The sequence below is a fragment of the Crocodylus porosus genome, unplaced genomic scaffold (assembly GCF_001723895.1).
Source record: "Crocodylus porosus isolate Cpor-Errol unplaced genomic scaffold, CroPor_comp1, whole genome shotgun sequence".
Lineage (NCBI taxonomy): Eukaryota > Metazoa > Chordata > Crocodylia > Crocodylidae > Crocodylus > Crocodylus porosus.
The window spans coordinates 8,033,653-8,054,670 of NW_017728906.1; the positions used below are offsets into that span (position 1 = coordinate 8,033,653).

Below are 21,018 nucleotides of genomic sequence, written 5' to 3' on the forward strand. Positions count from 1 at the left end.
TGTCACGCTGAAACTGAATTGAGACTCACGGGACCATGTGGCCATGTGAGATGATTACATGTCCAATCTTGGGAGGTGTTGATCATCAGATGCACAGAAAAACAGCTGTAAAAGCAATGCAGGTCTCAGATAGTAAAATAGATGCTGGTACTGGATGTGCAGTGAGGGGAAGTTCATTGGTCCCTCAGGTATTTGACTTCTTATATTTATTCAACTTGGATTATTCTGCCAAGGTGAAGTGGGATAGGAATAAATCTGAACAGAAGCAGAACAGATGCTGCTCTGATATTTACAATCTAACCTCTGCCTTTATAGCAAAGAATGAAACTCTGTTGTGGCCTGCTGAATCTAAAACACCAGAAGTGCAAGAACTCTCCCCACAATCCCTCCCAGGTAATCATGAATCTATTCTGTGTTTTTATACCCTGTGTTATGTTACCTTTGCCAACGATTGTTCTATATATGAATTAAAAACATCCTTCATATCTCAAGCTGCAGTTGAAATCAGCTGTGATTTCAGCAGTGTAAAAAATTGGTTTGCTCAGTAGATGTGAACTGAAGGAAATGAGCTGAATTTTACAATAAAAGACATCAAGGCTGTATCATTTAGTTTATCCTTCAGGAATTGTTCCTACTGATTGAGAGAGACAGTGAAATCAAATTTGCCAAACAAATTAAATATGGAGGAAAATAAACTTTTTAACAAAAAACCCAAGAATAAGATGTTTTTCTAAATTTTTAAACAGTTGTTTGTTTTTCATTGCAGAAAAAATAATTCCCCAAATAAAACATTGTGTATTTATGTCTGTAAACTGGTTTATTGTTGTTTAAAAGCATAAAGATATGGGTGCCTAAAATTAGACAAGTAAATGCATATGCAAACAGCTTAAAACAGCCTGATTTTTGGAGCTGTTGGCCTGAATCTCCCATAGACTTCAATGGCAATTAAAGGTGCCCTGCACATTCCTAGGTAGGTGCTGAAGGCATTCAAATTGGAAAATTTTGGTCCAAATGTCTAAATAGATTAGAACTGTAATGCTTTTTCCTGCATGTAACAGAAGGTAGCAATAAAAACTATAAAAGAATCCCCAAAATGTTTTGGACAGTGATCATTCTCCTGAATTTATATTCCAGTCACTTCCATATTAAGAACTTAACAATGAAACTGACTTTTCATAGTCAAAGTTGAGAGGAACAGTGTAAAATAAGCAGTGGAACACAGTGGATTTGGAAAAAGAAAACTGGGAAACTTCTACTTTCAAAGGTGCCTCATTAAAATAGAAGACACTATATGGAAGTTATTCAGTACTACAGACTAGCTCTAAGGAGACCTTTAGGTATGGCTGTCCAACTTCTAAGTGACTGGGGCCTATGTGCTGCACAAACTATGCCAGCAGGGGTTGCCTGGCATGGGCACCACAGTCCAAACCCCACCAGCAGCATGTGGCACGTGCATGGGCAGTCACTTCCCCCACTGCACCCTGCTTATGTATATGGGCTCCCTGCACCTCTGCTGCATTATCAGTGGCACCTATCTCATCTTCATCTGCCCAGTCATGGGCTCCCACACTGCTCTGTACCACACAGGCATTCCAGGTCCCTGGCTGCCCCCATCATGGGCTGCAACATGCAGTGCTACGCTACCTCGGTGGGGTGGGGACATGCAAGAAAATATGGAGGAGGGAGAGGGAATCTCAAGCCCCCACCTGGAGCAATGGGGGTGGTGGGCCCCTGGGGGCCAGAAGTTAAATTCTCACTGGGCACATGCAGCCTACAGGCTGCCAGTTGGACAGCCTTGCCTTTAGGTATTGGCTTCATTTGTCGATGGTCCAAGGTTCAGTCTCCTTTGCACAGCTCTTCCTGGCAGTGCTGGGATTTGTGCTGATTGAGGTGGTGGATGAGCATTTTTTTAGAGGTTAAGAATTTCTGTAAAATTCCTGCGACTAGAAAATTATCTCGAGAATTGTAATGTACATGTATTCCAGCCCTCTGGCTGGAGAGCTGCATAGGGGAGCCCTCCAAACAGGGACCACCACAGGGCTGCTTCACTTTTAGTGGAGCCCATTAATTGATAACCTGCCCTCTCCTTTTCCCAGACCTGGCCCTAAGGAGAATGGTGCCCTGGGTAAACCTGTATTTTGGTACCCTTTCTTTGAGTTTAAGTATATAGTAGTATTAGTGAAAGTTTCGGAAATAAAGCCCCGGAGAGAGCTGCTGGGCTGGAGTGGCAGACTTGCCTCCCCTGGTGGTGGCTTAGCAGGGCAAGAGGGGAATGGTGCTGGGGGAGGAGTAGGGGCTTGGCTCTTACCAGCCCTGAGGGGAAGAAGATGGCAAGCAGCACCAGGCAGGTGCCCATCATGATAAGCAGCAGAAGCATGAGGGGTGCATGCTGCTGGCACATGCAGTAGTAGAACTCACAGAGCCAGTTGTGGGCATGGGGTAGTGAGTGCTGCTCACACCCTGTCCAGCAGGTAGTGGTACCTCATCATCATTGCTGAGCCATCCACTACCCCCGCTCAAGTCAGCAGCACTGCTGCAGGCAGAGGCCGATAGGCAGAGGCACGGGGTGCAGTCCAGCAAGTAGACAGAGGTGGTATATGTGTGTAGGTGCATGTGTGTGAGTGTGGTGCTCCCATGATCATGGCATCCTGGGCGGTTGCCCACATTACTCACTCGTAAAGCTGGCCCTGCCTCTGCCTGAAAAGGGGGTATCTGTCAATTGGCAGTTAGCTGCTACTTTTCAGCCAGAACCTGCCACAAAGGTCTCAGGGAGGGTTTCTGCCCTGGGAGAAACTCCCTGCCCCCCCACGCCCTGCACCCGATCTTGTCAATCAACTTGCAGAACAGGAGATCATTCTCCCCACCAGGAACCCTCCCAGTTCTTGCTGCAGAAGAACAACCCCTGCTCCTTGTACTTCAGTCAGTGTCTCACATAGATGGGGCCCACAGACAAATTAGTGCAGGAGGGGGGAGATCTTCCTCCTACAAATCAGTCTTTCTTGTGGACGAGCCAGTTCTTTTTGAAAGAATTGTCCTGAACAGCTGTTCACTCTTTTTTTGTTTTGGGAGAAAAGCTTTGACAGGAATAAAATCTGCTAGGGGCATGTCAGAGCTGATGCTTCCAGAGAAGTTACCTTGCATCATAGCAGTCTCATTCAGCAGCAACACTAGCCCCTCTACTATAGCAAAGACAACTGAGGTTAGAAATTAGGAGATTGATATGAGATTAAAGATGGAACAATTGTAATTGTAGTAGCAAATAGTAGCAGTATAATTTTCCCTCAAACAAATATGGTACTGGTGCTTCTCTTCTGAAGTCCTGCACTTCCTGCTGCTCTACCTCCTCTATTGAAAAACATACTACACAGTCCAGCACACTGAAATAGGAGGAGCCAAGGGAACTCAGTCCCTGGAAAAATCATGGAGCAGGTCATCAAAGAATCCATTTCTAAGCACTTGGAGGAGAAGAAAGTGATTAGGAACAGTCTGCATGGATTCAGCAGGGGCAAGCTATGCCTGAGCAACCTGATTGCCTTCTATGATGAAATAACTGGCTACATGGATGTGGGGAAAGCAGTAGACATAATTTCCCTTGACTTCTGCAAAGCTTTTTATACCCTCTCCCAAAACGTTCTTGCAAGCAAGCTGAGGAAGTATGGGTTGAATGAATGAACTATAAGGTGAATAGAAAGCAGGCTGGATTGTTGGGCTCAATGGGTAGTAATCAATGGCTCAGTGCAAGCTGGTATCAAGTGGAGTGTCCCAGGGATCAGTCCTGGGTCTGGTTTAGTTCAATATCTTCATTAATGATATGGAAGATGGCATAGAAGTGCACCCTCAGCAGCAGATGACACTAAGCTGGAGGGTGTAGTAGAAACACTGGTGCGTAGGGCTAGGATTCACAGTTATCTAGACAAATTGGAAGATTGGGCCAAAAAATCTCATGAGGTTCAATAAGGACAATTGCAAAGTCCTGTACTTATGACAGAAGAATCCCATGCACCAGTACAAGCTGGGGACTGACTGGCTAGGCAACACTGCTGAAGAAAAGGACCTGGGGGTTACAGTGGACAATAAGATGGATATGAGCTAAAAGTGTGTCTTTGTTGCCAAGAAGGCTAATGGCATACTGGGCTGCATTAGTAGGAGCATTGCCAGCAGATCAAGGGAAGTAATTATTCTGCTCTGTTCTGCACTGGTGAGAGTACTGTGTCCAGTTTTGCCCTGCCCTTCCCCCATCCCCCTTTAAAAAGGATGTGGAAAAGTTGGAAAGAGTCCAGCAGATGGCAACAAAAATGGTTTGGGGACTGGGGTGTATGACTTTTGAGGAGAGGCTGTGGGAACTGGGTTTATTTAGTCTGCAAAAGAGAAGACTGAGAGGGGATTTGATAGCAGCCTTTAACTACCTGAGGTATGCTTCCAGAAAGGATGGAGCTAGACTGTTCTCAGTGGGGACAGATGACAGAACAAGGAGCCATGGTCCCAAGTTGCAGCAAGGGAGGGGGTTAGGTTGAATATTAGGAAAAACCTTCTCACTAGGAGGGTGGTGAAGCACTGGAACAGGTTACCCAGAGAGGTGGTAGAACCTCCATCCTGGGAGGTGTTTAAGGCCCGGCTTGACAAAGCCTTGGCTGGAATTATCTAGTTGGGGCTGATTCTGCTTTGAGCAAGGGTTGGACTAGATGACCTCCTGAGGTCACTTCCAACCCTACTTTTCTGTGATTCTGTGAGTCTAAGTAGTTAATCTCCTTATATATTGTGTCTGGAAAACAGAAGCGGCACACAGATGAATGAACAGTTGTGACTGATGATTGGAATAAAGGTAAAAGGCCTGCACTTTGATTTGTTTTCCATTTAGTGGCAAAGCCCTACGTGTTCCAGTGGGAGAAGTGATGTGGAGCCTGGTAAAATTATTTAGCTAGTTTACACATGAGCTATGAGGTGCTGATTTGTGAGAATATGGTGAAGGAAGAGGGTCCCTGCAGTGTGATGGCCCTTGAAACTTAGACTTTCACAAGACTAGGCTTTTAGCAACTTTGGTTAGAGTGTAGTACTAATAACACCAAGGTTGTAGAATCCTGGCTGGACTAGATGATCTGTTGAGGTCCCTTCCAGCCTGACTTCTTTGTGAAAATGTCTGCCAAAGGAAATAAGATAAAAGCCTGAGGTTAAGGTGGAATAATTGTAGGCATGTCTCTGTATGAGAGCTGTAAATGGTGGCACTACAAAGTTCCACACTGGGGGTGCTTACACACTTAAAAAAAAAAAGCTCTTTTCTTTCAGTTCAGTACACCCCCATGCCAAGTGCAGCGTATGCCCAGAAGAGGCATCATGTTATTTTGACCCAGCTCACCCAGCTTCTATATAGATGGGGTGCTTCAGTGGGGCTTTTTGGCACTTCTGTCTAATAGCTGATTGAATCAGCTTTAGATGAAATTAAATTTTAATCTCACATATTTTGAATGTTTTAAAAAAAAACAACTTAAATTGGCACATCAGTATTAGGTTTTAATAGGGAAGATCCTGCCTTGAACAGAGGCTTGAACTAAGTGACTTCTCGAGATACTTCCAAACCTCTTTTAATATGATTTTAAGATGCAGAGCAAAGCCTTTGGATGTTGTAGTTATAATCCCACAGAAGAGAAGACTGAACAGGATTATTTATTTGTTATTTTAGTTAGAAGAAATAATATTTTATTTAGAGGAAATATTTTAGTTGGAGGAAATAATCTTCTTGTTACTGTTGTGCCTTATCTATATTATGTCTCCTCACTGATGCACCTCAGTGTGTGACCAAACCCTGTTTGTCTTCTTCTGAAACAATCCTACTTGTCTTCTTCCTTTGGTCTCAAAGAAATGGAGTATTTGTATGAGTAGGATTGCAGAACATTCTCTAATACAAGTACTAAATAAATGCTTAGTAATGACTGCCCAGTAGTGTCTTGTGTAGATGCACCCACAGTGTCTAACCCTGTGTAAAATGTCTTACCCTTAAATGACTTGAGAATAGATCAGATCACTCCACTGACCTTGAAAATTCAATTTTCTGTGGGAGTCTTTAGCCTATACTTTTCTGTAAAAGTTTGTAGAATATTATGAGTGATAAATTCCTTGGATTCGCTGCAACTCAAGTTAGCCCAGTTTGGAGATTCAGAGCTGAGTGATTTTGCAGACTTCGGCACTCCTGAAGAGTATGTAGGGAATAGAAGAAATATAGAATAAAGTAATGCAGCAAAAACGTGTAATGATTGCCAGCTGTCTTCTGGATAAAGCAACCATCATTATTTAGGCTCTGAAAATGTTTGCAGATTTCTTATTCTCCAATATCCAGGTAAGCCTCTTGCCAAATTCTAGTTTGAACTGTGACAGAGAAGTCTGCATACCAGTAGCTGTTTATGTTCATCCTAAAGTTTTGGAAGGAAAAATAGGACATTTCTCTATCTGAATCTCTTATCAAATGGGGCATTGTAGTTGTTCCAGCTGTGGGTATGGAACAACTTTATTTTACCTAGATATGAGTAAATAATAAAACTCTCTGAAGAATCTTCTTAACTTTTTTAATACCCTTCAGTGGAATAGTTGAGCTTTCTTCAGGATATATTTTGAAACATATGTGCTAACAATTTTGCATAGAATTTATTGTGTACAATTTTTCTCTGTCTTTTTATGTGCTTCATGTTCCTCTGTTCAGCACAGATGGACCATTTGCTTTTGTCTCCTTTAAAAATTATGTGCTCTGCAGCATCTTTCCATCACATGAAGAACCCTGCTCACAATATTGCCATGCTTCTGATTTTATTACATAGTAGGAGAGGAGGAGAAGAGTTCCAAAAATCTTACCACTTTGTGTACAATAAATTTTCCAGACTGAGTGTAAAAAAGCTATGTTAATGTGCTAAAATCCTCAGGTTTCAGCTGTATCCATTTTTGCATCTTATACGTTTGATTCTTGGAAACGTACAATGCTATTTTATTAAATGAATGTATCAATCATTAAACATGACTGCACAGTTCATTATTCAATCTCTCTTATGTACTAAAGAATCTCTCTCAAGCAACTTCAGCTGCATTCACTTAAAATTCTTCATCTTTTAAATCAAATCCCACACCTCATTCATGCAAAGAGTTTTATGCATTACTTAAGCACTGTCTTTCATAAGCAGATAGGTGCATTTTTGGTGTTTTCTGGATATAGGTCAATCCTTAGTTTTCTCTCTACATGCTGCAATTGTGCATACTTACATATTCTACAGAAGCACCAACCCAAAAAGGCCAACATATGTTCAGATAACCAGTTACGGTTATTTCCATTTTATTAGTGGGATAAGGTGGTATTTCAAATTCAGTTGTGAGACTGCAGTCAATAAATGCTGGCTTTTTAATGGTAACCACTCTTAAATCCTTTTCCTCCAAAGACATAAATGTTCCTATTATTATCATTACCTATTAGTTATTTACCAAGACATTCCAGATATTCACTTTCAAATAAACCATGATAAATGCTACATCCATATACTGCCTTCTCTTTCTCTAGTAATCTATCCTTTCAGTGATTCTCTCTTGCTTAAAGTACCAGCGGATATACTCTTTTGTGTTCATGGATCTGTTTTTTGGTGTTTCATATTGTTTCTATTCAATACTTTGGGTAGCTCTGTGTTCCAGCATTGTAGTTATCAAAAATCTTTAAGAGTGAGAAACAAATTATCACTATGGCCACACCCCCACATACAGGGGTGTGCAGTTGTCACAGCAAAATTTGTGCCACTGCTATTTGCCACTGCACATGTCCCCGCACGTGGGATTGGTGTGGGGCAAATTGTTCTGGTTGGGGTAGGGGAGTCTGGGGCCAGCAGTCTTACCTATGGTCCTGGGGGCCTCCTGGGGCAGCATTAGTGCCAATCCAGCCATTCAAAGCCTGGCCAGCAGCCACACAATGGCTCTGGCCAGCCAGTCTCCATTTCTGGTGGTGTACACTGCTGCGTCCTGCACTGTACTGCTTTTTTCAATTACATTTTTTTTTTACACCAGGATTTCCTGGTGTAAAAACAAAAAAGGCACAGAAAAAAGCAGATCTCCTGATGTCAAACAAACCCTGCCACACTGCAAATTAACAGTGCATCAAACAAGTACACATGCTCTGTGTGTGGTTTGTGGCATCTCAGACTACTTTGAGGTGCCACATACTGCATGTGTGTACTCGTCTGTACGTGTCCTATATGATATTTGTGTATAGCCACAGATATTTGCTTGAATTCTTATGCTTGAAAGCTAGAATTTCACAAGAGGGTTATATCTTCTCTGAGAAACTTTCAAGGATGGAGAGTTTTCTATTTTCCTTTGTGATGGAGCACTATTGCATTTATTTATTATGCTCTCTCAAACATCGTATAAACATAACCTAATTGTTCTCAGGGCAGCCTGAAAATATTAAGTAATATTTGAGTGTGCAAAAAAAATGTCAGATAGAGAATTCCGTTAGAATACACTTCAGGAAAGCGATCCTTGCATGTCTAGCACTAAGCGCTTTATGTTTACAGGGTGCATCTACATGAGATGCATAACTGCGCAGTAACATAGTTTACTGCGAGGTAAGCATGTGTGTCTACATGTGCACATACTTACTATACAATGGGTGCATCTAGACATGATGCTACATCACCGTAGCAACATGCTATGACCATGTAGTGTCTGCAGGCATCTACACGTGACCAGCAGCTACTTTGCTGTAGTGATGCATTTCCCAGTATAGCATGCTGCTATGGGAAAGTAGCTGCTAAAAATAACAGTGCACCACACATACAGCACAGAACAGGCTGTTACTGTGCTGTGATTTAGTACTTCCAAAAGGAAGTACTAAATCACAGCGCAATAACAATATTGCCATAGTGATACATGTAGATGCCCCCAATAAACCTTGCTAATCATACATAAATTTGTTACCTGCAAATGCTAGTAGCAAATTTACTTTTGATTAGTAACAGCACAATAGCATTTATTTAGATGACTGACGGGAACCGTTGCTCCCAGTCAGCTATCCACCGGCGGTGGGAAATTTCTCCCTGCCCCCAAAAGCTGCCTGCTGCTGGGGTACACTTTACCACCAGAGTGTAGCCAGGGACTATGTCTCCCTGGGTGTGGAGTTCCAAGCACCCTGCTCTGAGATCATGATTGGGAAGCAGAGGCTAGAAGATCGGGAAGCAGGGGTTGGGATACAGGGTCTCTCAGCACAGGCCCCACAGTCAGGGAGCTGGCACTGGGACATAAGGATCTCCTGGCACTGGCCTCACAGCCATGAACCTAGTGCTAAGATCCCAATGGTGTGGAGCTGGCCCTGGGAGCCCCCTTTGTTGGGAACTATGGAGTCTCTTCCCCACCCAGCTCTGTGCCTATGGAGCTGAGTAGGAAACAGGCTCCCCAGCCTCCCTCTGCATGCCAGGTGGGAGCTAGGAACTGTCCTGATCAAGACGCAGGGCTTGGAAAGAACTGTATTGATGTGGTAGATCTCATCCCCCTACCTCGACCTGCCTCACCAGCAGATTGGGGCAGGGGGCTGGGACTTGCCCCCCCCGCAGCTCTTTCCAAATCTGCTACCTCTGATTGGGGAGCCAGAGCCAGGAGCTCCATGCTGCTGGGGCAGGGGGACTTTATCCCCCACCCTGGCTGAAGGCAGCCCCTGGGGCAAGGTGTCATTTTCCAGCCCCTGCCAGGAGACTGTTGTCTTTTAGCCTGGTGCTCCCTGTCAGCCCCTGGGCTATCACCCAGAGGGAGCTTAGAGCTCCCCTGATGATAGCAGGGGTCCATGGCAGGGCCCCACAAAATGGGAGCAGTTTGATGCTTTTAAGAGCAAATCTGCTCCCACTTCCTTGCATGTGTAGATGCCTGCTCAGGAGTGCTTTCTCATGAGTAGCTTACTTGCAGGTAAACTGATCCTGGATCAAATGCATGTGTAGACAGACATACCCACAGTTTGTGTTGAGTACTTGAGTTTGTACATATATGAACTAAGACCAAAGGCTTTTGGAAGTTGTGTATTAAAAGGTAGGACTTGCAGGAGGCAGGAAGTGTAGGACACAATTAACTAAGGCTAGGCTTCATGTAGTTCAATCCTGTCTGAGCACAGCTTGAAAATATCAGTACTGTGCAGTATCATTAGGCTACTGCACAGTAGCATCACCTAAAAGACATTTGCTAATACAAGTACTAAATAAATACTCAGTAATGACTGCACAATAGTGTTTTGTGTAGACGCATCCACAGAGTTTCTAACCCTGTGTACAATGTCTTACCCTTAAATGACTTGAGTCTTTTTGGCTGAGACACTGTAGGCTCATCTATGTGTGTGCATTTGCTGTGCAATAACTGAAACTACTGCACAGTACAGGTGTGTATCTACATATGCATGCCCATACTACACAGTAAATAAGGTGACTTATGCCAACTTGAGCGTAAATTTGATACCTACTTCATTACTTACTGAACAGTAGCGTCTTACTGTGTAGTAACAGTGTGTGTGTGGAATGACTTAGGACTAAAGTTAGTTCCAACACACAGTATTAATGAACCTTAATGCCTGCAGGTATAGACCTCAACTTATTCCCACTTACTGTGCAATAGCACATTAAGCAGGAATAGGCCAACATCTGTATGTGCAGGCATTAAGGCATATTAACTTACCGTGCAGTAAATTTAAGCTGCTGTAAATGCACATGTAGACATTCCCTGTAGATATTTACTATGACATATTTAAGGAGAACTTGTCCTAGCAGTGGCAATGAAATATTCAGAGTCTGCTGCAAAACATCATCCCCATTTTTCCCTTTTCCATAAAAGAAAAAAAGAAGAAAAGGTATCAAAATGTTCAGCCAATTGAGCTGTCTACAAGGTTCCATGACCTTGAGTACTATTCTGTTTGGTTATACCATACAGTTTTCTGCTCAAGGGTTTGCATTACACTGTTTGACTGACTGCAGTGACTTTTCTGCTACTTTTTTTTTAAGCCAGGCATCCTACCATTTTCTTATTTTCAGTTCTCATCTTCTTTGGCATGAGAGTCCATGGAAAGACTGCTAGATGATCTCCTCCACGCCTCATTTCTGCCAAGCCTGTTACAGTATTTTCCACTTTGGAATGTTTTCTGAACACGGCAACCCATATTCCTCAATGCTTTCTTATGTTCCCTCACCCTTTAAATTGCTTTGCTAAATTAGTCAAACAACTAGCACATTCTTCTCTTTCATAATTCCCAATTGAACTTTGCATAAAGCCAGCAAGAATCTTTCTATTCACTTCAGATGGGACCAGAGCAGGCTATAGTTAGAAGAATCTATGCATTTGGTGTGGAACATGGGAGAGTTGGCTTTGAACGATGATCCAAGCTATTGATCTCTCTTTTATAAGGGCTTGTGTGTGTTCTACTACTAATTCATCAGAGCAAAACTGCTATGTAATATAAATAAATCTCTTTCTTAATAAATTTTTTCTTGGTTTAATAACCCAGCAGAATGCCTTCAGTACTTCATTATTCAAATCTTTGTATGAAATATTAGCATCCAGTGTTTTTGACTTTTGTGAAGTGTTAGTTGAGATTGTAAGTGCTTGTAAGATTTGTATAATTTTTTTGTGGGGGGTGAATATTTTAATCTCATTTTATGAACATGTAAAATGAGATTCAAAACTGTTAAGCAACTTGCTTCTATTTGTGGCTGAGTTAGCAATAAGGTGGCCATAGCTTTCTCTTGCTTTAACCACTGAAGAACTTTACTATGGAATTCCTTCAGCCAAAGGGGACACACTAAAATATCAGTGTGTCAAGAGATCTATTCAGAAGTAAAATACAACCATACTGATGGGTTTTTAAAACCTCCTATTATTTGCTATGGTAAACAGGTTATTTCAGCCTGTAGTTACCCTCTGTACTTTCTTGTACTTAAAATAGTGAATACATTCCAATAATGAGACGGTCTTCATGCAGAACTCCTCTAAGGCATTTGGTAAGGTTTTCCATGTGGTTGGGGGTTTCTTCACTTTGGGGGGTTTTTTTTTCTTTTCTTTTTTTTTAAAGCAGTGTTGTAATTGCATACCAGGAATAAATAAAGATTAATAAATCCTTTTTTTTCATATCTGTTCTTTTTGTATTCCACCCCTTGATATTAGACTGTCTTTTCTCACTCTGTTTTGTTAATCTTTCATCTTGCAGGTACCAGTGAACCACTCCAGGAAAGCATTATACCTACGGTGTCTGGTGCCCTAGAAAAATCAGAGGCATCTTTGGGTAAACCCTAATTGTCCATTTTTATTTTATTGTTAATCATCAAACTTTCTGCTTCCTATGTCCCTTTCTCACAAGAATGGCTCACATTGCTTCCCTCTGTTTCTCCCGCCCTCTGTGCAAGAACAGCAAAGAACCTGGTTTCTTTTATTCTACTTCTTGGAAAGCTCTGACATGCTTTTGCTTTTTTATTGAGATGGCTTGGCTAATCTGGCTGCCAGGTTCATGCACTGTATTAAAACAAAAACAGCTGACCCCTAAAAAAAAGAAGAACCCTGAGAGTGTTTGAATGCTTATTTTATGTTTGCATTTAACCATAAGACATGCTAACCTGTGAAGTACTTCTGAAGCATACTGTTGTGCTTGTGTTATACTTCTCTGTCTCCCTCTCTGTTAGTGATTTATCCCAAAGCACTCAGGAAGTTAATTTGCTTATGTTAATCTCTCCCCTGGAGTTGAACTGCTCTTCCACTGATTGCAATTACAGCACTTCTACTGACTTCAGTGGAAGTGGATCTGGGTTCTAAAGAAACGGCATGTGTTGCAAGTTTGTGGCACTGATCTCCACTTCAAAGTAGAAAGCATCATAACTTTTTTGTATTATAAGGTCTAAGGAGCTTGATCATGGAAAACAGCATGCTACCTTTGTGAAGTGGCACAACACAACAACTTTCAGACCAACCTCATTAGAGCTGTCTTGAAGCTTGCTTCACATGTGTATTGAGCAAAATGTATTGAATGTATAGCAGAAGCAAAAATAACTCATATTTATTATAGCTCACAGTGACAGTGTACTGGATTCTGCAAAGCCTAGTATGACCCCTAAGCCTGAATTGTCATTGAATAAACTGGGTAAATATTGCATTTATGGTACCTCCATTGAAGAGTGAGGGCTGCCAAAGACGACTGCATGCAATGCTTAGCTAAATCTCTCTCTTCCAGTACAATGCTGGGAACGAGCTTCCTAAAATTGATTTAACAGACCTATGAAATTTAGTTTCAGAATTCAATAACTTACTCATACTGTATTTTAAATCCTTTAAAAAAATAAAGCCTGACTTAAAAGGTTAAAATCACCTTAATATTTCATGATCTTATAAAAACAAAGTAAAATTTCCAATTGTAGGCTGCAAATTGCTGCCATTGAGGCAATTTGTTGTTCTTAGTGACATTATGTCATTGCTGCACAAATATATTCATTCCAAGTGAAAACAAAACCAATCTAAAAGTATCCTCTAAATATCTACACAGGCAGCATACAAGGTAACACTGTTCATTGTGGGAGTTCATGCTGCTCTTAACACATGAAAAACAATGCCAGTTAACTGATGTCCACTTGACAGACTTTATGCAGATCCTATTGTCCAGGCTCAGCATGGATCCACCATGTAAAAAGATTGATTTAAGTCAATCACTTACAGCTGTAAGTGGTACTGACAAAAAGGGGAATTTATCAGATTCACAGATTCTTTTATATACAAGTTGCTGCTGCAGTGGCAGAACCCCTCCTTGCCTACTGTATGTGATCTCTCTCCAGTGGATGTATTAAAATGGAGAGGGTCATGAAACGGTTAAGAACATTTAACTCTTTAGAAAAATGCTAGGCAATATGATTATGATGAATATGCACTTTCGTGGTTTGAAAATTGTGGGGTTAAAGGGCTGCTTCATCTCATAAAGAAAGGCAAAATAAGAGCCCATGGATCGAAGTCAAGGTCAGATAAATTCAAATGAGAAACACAGCACACATTTTAAACAGTGAGTATAATTAAGTCCAGGAACGAGCCATTTCCTGTTCTTGAAGGCTTCAGATCAAGACTCGATGTCGTTCTGGAAGATATGAGTTAGTTAAAAACAAATTATTGGGCTCACTACAACCATAAGTGGATGTAATGTAATGGCCTGTGATATACAAGAGGCAAGAACAGGTTAGGTATCCCTCCCGGTCCTAAAATCTATGATTTTGTGAGCTGGCACTACAAGAAAAACACGAAGTATCTGGAGACTCATGATTTGAGCAAAGCTGCTGATTTTCATCCGTATTCTTTCTATCCTGGAACATTCATCTGCAGCTCTTAAAACAGGACCCATGGAGTGAGTCCCTACTCTCTGTGGGTTTTCTGGATGACATCTACAGCTGTATACAAGAGCTGCCAGAATTTGCCTCTTAATGGCCTTGACTGTATCATTCTTACCCAGTTATGCAAGTCAGCAGGAGTACTGCGTGTGTGTGGTCTTAATCTGCTCTGATCAAATATGGGTACCAATTCAGCTTGTTATAGCAAATAAATATTTTGCAAGCTATCCATGACACGTGAAGTAAAGAATAGTGGCTAAAATGCTTTGCTTCAGTGTTATTGTTGGACAAAGGGAAGAGCTGAGGTCAAGGGCAGCCAACCTTTGGCACCATGGGCAGCCTCTGCATGTGGCATACAGCAGACTGGGGAAGGGAATAGCAGCACAGTGGCAGATAGGGCAGGAAGCAGAAAGCAAAGCATTAGATCAGGCAAGGAATCTGGGGCAGGAAGCAGAAAACAGAGTAGCAGATCAGGCAGGGGAAAGAGACTGGAGTGGCATTTGTGGGGAGGGCTAATTAGTAGCATGTCTACCAAGAAGGTTGACTGCTACTGGTGTAGATGATCCTTAGTCCTTTCTATCATGAATTTTTGGTGGTAGAAGGATAAAACCTTCGCTCTAGCAGGCAAAGTGTTACATGTATCACTTGTAATGCAATCTTGTTTATAGCATGTAGGGTATTGAATTTGGCAAGCTTTTGGAAAAACACCTCATGAGCTACTGATCTCAGCTTTACTCTTTGGGGTTTCTGTTTTCCTATTGCTTGTATATAACTGCAACAGAAGGAATCTAAAATATTATATCCATGCTGGGCTTCCTGGAGTAACCAGTTTAATGACAATGGAGCTGTGCCACTACAGGAGTCATTCAAAAATCCTCTAGTGTAGATTGATGGCTACCATTAAAAAAATAAACAATGAACAGTGACTGTGACTTAAACCGATGCTTACAAGGAATAAAAAATAAATCTAAGTCCTTTTTTCCAGCTCACAGTGAGAGAGCCAGTAGACTTGAAGAAACTAAATCGACTTCTAAACCTGAACTGGCACACACTCCAACCACTCTGGGTAACTAATTTGGCTATGGCTCAGTTTCTATAGCTAGTACTTGCTTTTTTTTCCCCTCCAAAATTCTGCTACCTTTTAGAACTACTTCTTAGAAGAAGGAAATCTTAATTAAAATATACTCTGTCCCTTTATGCATACAGATAGTAATTTACATATCACAGATACTAGATATGGTTGTTGTATGTTGTAACACATACCTATGGTTGTGTAGGTTCATGCACTGTATTAAAACATAAGGAAGTATCTAGTAGGCCTGTGCAAAACAGCAAGTATTCGATTCAGATTCAGATTCAGCAGATTCAGAGGGACAGTAATTGGATTCAGTGATTCGAGGCACTGTCCCAATTCAATTTAGCTGAATCAGATTCAGAAATTCAGCACTGATTTGGAGATTTGGTCATAGACTATAATGGGGAATCACTAAAATACATATAACTTTGTCATTTTTTTGCAGATTCACATGAAAACAACAGGGATTGTAGCCCCTTCTCAGGGCATGATGCCTGATAAGTTTCAAGGAGATAGGTGCAGGGGTTTCTGTGAAAGTGCACCTTAAACTGTTGAAAGCAAAGCTTGTATCACTTGTGTGTGTTAAGGGGTGTCAGTTGTAGCTGTGTTGGTCTAAGGACACAGGTAGACAAGGTTCTTTGGGTCAATCTGATATCTTTTATTAGACCAACTGAATAGTTGGAGAAATATATCTTAGCAAACTTTCAGGTTTAAAAACCCTTCAGTTGGTATGTGCTCTTCCTGGATGGAATGAATAGTAAAGAAGCCAGAGGCTAGTATGCATGCAAGAAAGCCAGTTAGTGAAAATGTAAATTGAAGCATCAGTGGGTGAGAGACAGACTGGCAGGGCGTAGGTGGATGTGAGAGTGAAAACAGGCAGGTGGCTCACATTGGAGAGTTACCTGGGGAGTCAGATGTCAGGCAGGTTATAGTGTGCTATAAATCCAATGACTATATTGAATCCACAAGTTTCTGTACCTAGGAGGTTGATGAAGTGCAGTTCATAGGCTGGTCTGTGAAAAGTGTTTTGTAAATTCAAACAAGCACCAAACCTTGCTAACCTCGTCACCAGAAGCAAACTTCCTACAGCACAAAACACAGGAAATGAATCCAGACCATGCCATGATAAGAAATGCAAAACCTGCTAACATATCTCCACTACCCCCACAAGTACTATACCCCACAACAGGACCATCACCATTCTTGGATCTTACAGCTGCACCTCAAGAAACATTATACATCTCATCCAGAACACCAAATGCCCTGATGGAAAATACATAGGAGAGACCAAACAACAATTGCACACCAGAATGAATGCACACCGGAAATCTATTAAAGACAAGAATACCCAATTACCAGTTGAGACACATTTCTCACAAGAGAACCACTCTGTCTCCAGTCTATCAGTCCTGATTCTCAAAGGAAATTTACAAAACACTTTTCACAGATGAGCCTATGAGTTTCACTTCATCAACCTCCTAGGTACAGAAACTTATGGATTCAATATAGACATTGAATTTATGGCACACTATAACTTGCCTGGCATCTGCCTCCCCAGATACCTCTCCATTTTTACCTGCTACATACACCTTTCTCCCTCCTGCCCCCTGCCCCCCACAGCCTGTCTCTCACCTCCTGACACCTCGATTTACATTTTCACTGGTGGGCTTCCTTGCATGCATACCAGCCTCTGGCTTCTTTACTATTCATTCCATCCAGGAGCAGCACACACACCAACTGCAGATGCTTCCTCAGCCTGACAAAGGGTTTTTAAACCCAAGAGTTTGCTAAGATATATTTCTCCAACTATATAGTTGGTCCAATAAAAAATATCAGATTGACCCAAAGAACCTTGTCTGCCTTGCGTGTGTTAAGGCAGAGCGGGATGACTGCAGCAGGGATGGTAGCCTGTAACTGGGGCCTTTCACAGTGCTGGTTAGATCTCAGCCTGCCCATCTGTTTCTGGGCCAACCACCCACCCCTCTTTCATCTGCCATACCTTGATAGAAAACTGATTCAGATGTTACTTAGGTGGGAGGCTGCCTATTTAGACCCCTGATGTCTAGGGATGACATCCATTCCACAGCTTCATACCTTCCCTACACTGTGGTCCATGCCTCACAGATTGCATTCTTCACCCCCTCCAGGTGTGGTCCCCTCTCTGGGACCTTTGGCTCCCCATTAGGCCCTGGCTCTGCCTTCAGGTCAGTTGGAATCCTGAGCCTCTTGCTCTGGGCATTCATCGCAGTGGGCTTCTGGCCCTTCAACCCCCCTTTGGGTCCTGGCCCCAGCACAGACCAGTCGATGGTACCTCAGGTCAGATCTGAGCCACCTGCCTGTTTTCACTCTCACAACTCCAACCAGTAAGCCTCAGGCCTCTCAAAGATCTTACAGGTCTGGGCTTTCCCCAGCCAGGGCTGTGCATGCATGCAGTGGCTGGAGGTTATCAGACACCCCCTACCTGCAATTCACGGTCCTGGAATTTCCTGGGGCTACTGCACCTCTGGCAGTCCCACCAGACCTCCCTACCCTGGAAGGGTGCAGTTTTAGGTCATGCCCAGGACCTCATTCTCCCCCATAGCTCCAAGATGGTCCTGGCACAGGAGATCAGCAGGGAAATTTTCTTCCCCTGCTGGCTGGTGATAAACTAAACTGCCACCGCCAGCTCTGAGAGCAGGGAATTTAAATGGTTCCGAAAGCAAATAAAAAAAGCAAATAGGTGTGGACAAAGTGAGGAGGGTGGCACTCACATCATCTGCCTGTGGAACTTGGGGAACCTCAGCAATGGGAGATTCACCTTCAGGAACATCAGCTGTTCCAACAAACCAAGATCCAAGGAGGTGTGGTGTTGTATCACAGCATCACCGGCAATGCTAAACACCCTCTCACTTGGAATACTGGTCAGTTGTGGGATGTCCAATAGGCCAAGGGATCACAGTACAGTGACTCCACATCCTTGGAGAGATAGGTAGCCACAAAGGCCACCTCACTACCTGCCAGATGGTAGGGTCTTGTGGGCTCTGGACCCCAATATTGAAGCCATACCTTGGCCCACATTGGCAGCAGCCGTTGTGGAGGTGATTGGCTGGTGGTTGGAGTGATGGCATGGGAAAGTAGAGCCCCATCTTCCACTTCCCCCTGCCTCTGCCCTTCTGACTCTGTTCACGAGCACCTCTCTCCAGCAATTGAGGGTTTTGCTGTTGCAGATGCTCCCCTTCAACCTCAGGTTCCATGTACCTGCCAGCATGTGGACTGTACTAGACCACAACAGATCCAGCCTTTTTTTATGCTCTCCTTCAGCTGCTTCACCAGTGCCTGCACCTCTGGGGAAAACAGCTTGCCCCAGCCAGGAACATTGATCCCCTGGAACTTCTCCATTTGGTTCTCAAACTCCTTCACTATGGAGATCACCTGGCTAAGGAAGGGATCACCAGCACTGAGGTTCTCAGTGGCTTCAAGGAATGGCTTAAGGACCACCAAGATCTGGGAGATGGTCTCTCACTCTGTTTTGTTAAGGGGGCCACTGATCCCAATCTCCCCAAGTGAGGCTGTCTCATGGATGGTTTTCTGTTGGTCCACCAGCCATTCAAGCATCAGGCAAGTGGAATTCCACTGAGTCTCCACATCCTGCATGATTTTGTGCTGTGGGACACTGAGCTCTGCCTGTTTGTCCCACAGCATCTTGCCCCCCTTGATGCTGTGGTAGAAGTAGCCTGCCACCTTTCTGCATTTTGTAATGAGCTGACTGGTAGTGGTAGTGATGGTGCTGTCACCAGGAGCCTTGTCCCCTTCCAAGGCATCCCTGACTATGAGGTGGTACTTGTGTACCACACAGTGGGTGCCAACAAAGTTGGCATCATGCACCACCTTCACCATGTTGGTCCCATTGTCAGTGACCATGAGCTCACCCTGCCCAACAAGCCACCCCTGCACCATGTGGTTAGTGGCCACCATGATCTCCCACCACCTTTGCTTGAAGGAGAGCCCACTGAAGCCCTGACTGATCACATCAGTGCCCTGTGAGGGAGAGGTAGGCATGATTTCCACCCTGGCTGCTCCAGATGCCAGAGATGAAGTGCAAAACTACCTGTAGCCATGCCCTGTGCAGCTTTCCCTGAAGTATTCCTTGCATGCCTGATACAGGGAGGTCACCACCGTCCTGCTAAGGGTGTGCATGCAGGCACTTAGTAGGATAGGTTCACGAGTGCCATGAGCCACCTGAACCCTTGACACTTAACAAAGGAGAAGGGCTGCCTATCCACAGTAAGCATCTCCCCAATGCTGTGGGTGATGTCACTCGTCATGGGGTGCACCCCCTCTGCTTCTTGAAGACCTCAGGGTAGGGGACAGCACCACGTCTCTTGGAAGCCCATTCCAGATTCTGGCAGCCCTAACTGCAAAGAAGTTCTTTCTGATATCCAACCTAAATCTACTCTGTATCAGCTTGTGACCATTGTTTCTGGTTATTCCAAAGGGTGCTGTGGTAAACAGAGCATCTCCTATTCCCTGCTACCTCTTCCTCACCTAGTGAATTTGTATACTGCCACAAGATCCCCCCCTCAACCTTCTCTTGCAGAGGCTGAAAAGGTCCGGGTCCCTCAGCCTTTCCTCATAAGGCCTTCCCTGCAGGCCTCTAACCTCCTCTGGACCCTCTCAAGGTTGTACACATCTTTCTTGAATTGTGGTGCCCAGAACTGGATGCAGTACTCTAGCTGCCACCTGACCAGTGCCACATAGAAGGGAAGCATCACCTCCCTGTACCTGTTTGTGATGAACCTACTAATGCATGACAAAGTGCAGTTAGCTCTGCTAATTACTTTGTCACACTGATGAATCATATTCATGTTGACAACGACTCCGAGATCTCTTTCTGCTGCTGTGCTGCTGAGAACATTATCCCCCAGCCTATAGGTGTGCTGGTGATTCCCTCTCCCTAGGCATGCAGCACCTTGCACTTGTCCTTGTTGAACTGCATCCTATTGTTCTCTGCCCACTTCTCTAACCTGTCCAGGTCTGCCTGGATTTGGTTTCTTTCCATCAGTGTGTTTGCTTGACCCCAGAAGTTGGTGTCATCTGTGAATTTGGACAGAGTGCTTTCCACGCCCTCATCCAGGTCGCTGATGAAGATATTGAACAGCACCAGCCCAAGGACTGAGCCTTGGGGGACCCCACTGTCCACATCTTTCCAGGTTGATACCAACCCATCCACCACCACCACTGTCTGGGTATGATCCTTAAGCTAATTTGCCACCCACATGACTGTGTAATCATCTATGGCACAACCGTTCAGTTTGTTTATGACAATAGGATGGGACACCGTGTTGAAGGCCTTTTTAAAGTCCAAGTAGATAACATCTACCTCGACTCCTGCATCTAAGGATTTAGTGACCTCGTCATAGAAAGAAACAAGGTTAGTCAGGAAGGATCTACCTGCTGTGAACCCATGCTGGTTGCTCTTCAGCATTATATTACCTGCTGGACTCCTACAAATCTGATCGTTGATAATTTTGTCAAGGGTTTGTCCAAGGATAGAGGTGAGACTAAATGGTCTATAGTTACCCAGATCCTCCTTCCTCCTTTTTTGAAAATAGGGACCAT

The 21,018-nt window shown here is 43.4% G+C and overlaps 1 protein-coding gene and 1 long non-coding RNA gene across 8 annotated transcripts in view; one reads left to right on the plus strand and one right to left on the minus strand.

Annotated features, from left to right (window-relative positions):
- The window catches only part of LOC109305646, a 473,981-nt gene that overhangs the window by 362,993 nt on the left and 89,970 nt on the right, over positions 1–21,018 (minus strand). The window lies entirely within an intron of this gene.
- ABI3BP (ABI family member 3 binding protein) overlaps positions 1–21,018 on the plus strand; it is a 282,301-nt gene that overhangs the window by 118,914 nt on the left and 142,369 nt on the right. For all 7 annotated transcript variants that reach the window (XM_019528652.1, XM_019528653.1, XM_019528655.1 and 4 more), the window contains exons 11-13: positions 12,197–12,271; positions 13,046–13,120; positions 15,331–15,411. In XM_019528652.1, the coding sequence (XP_019384197.1) occupies positions 12,197–12,271; positions 13,046–13,120; positions 15,331–15,411 (231 nt within the window). The remainder of the gene's footprint in view (positions 1–12,196; positions 12,272–13,045; positions 13,121–15,330; positions 15,412–21,018) is intronic.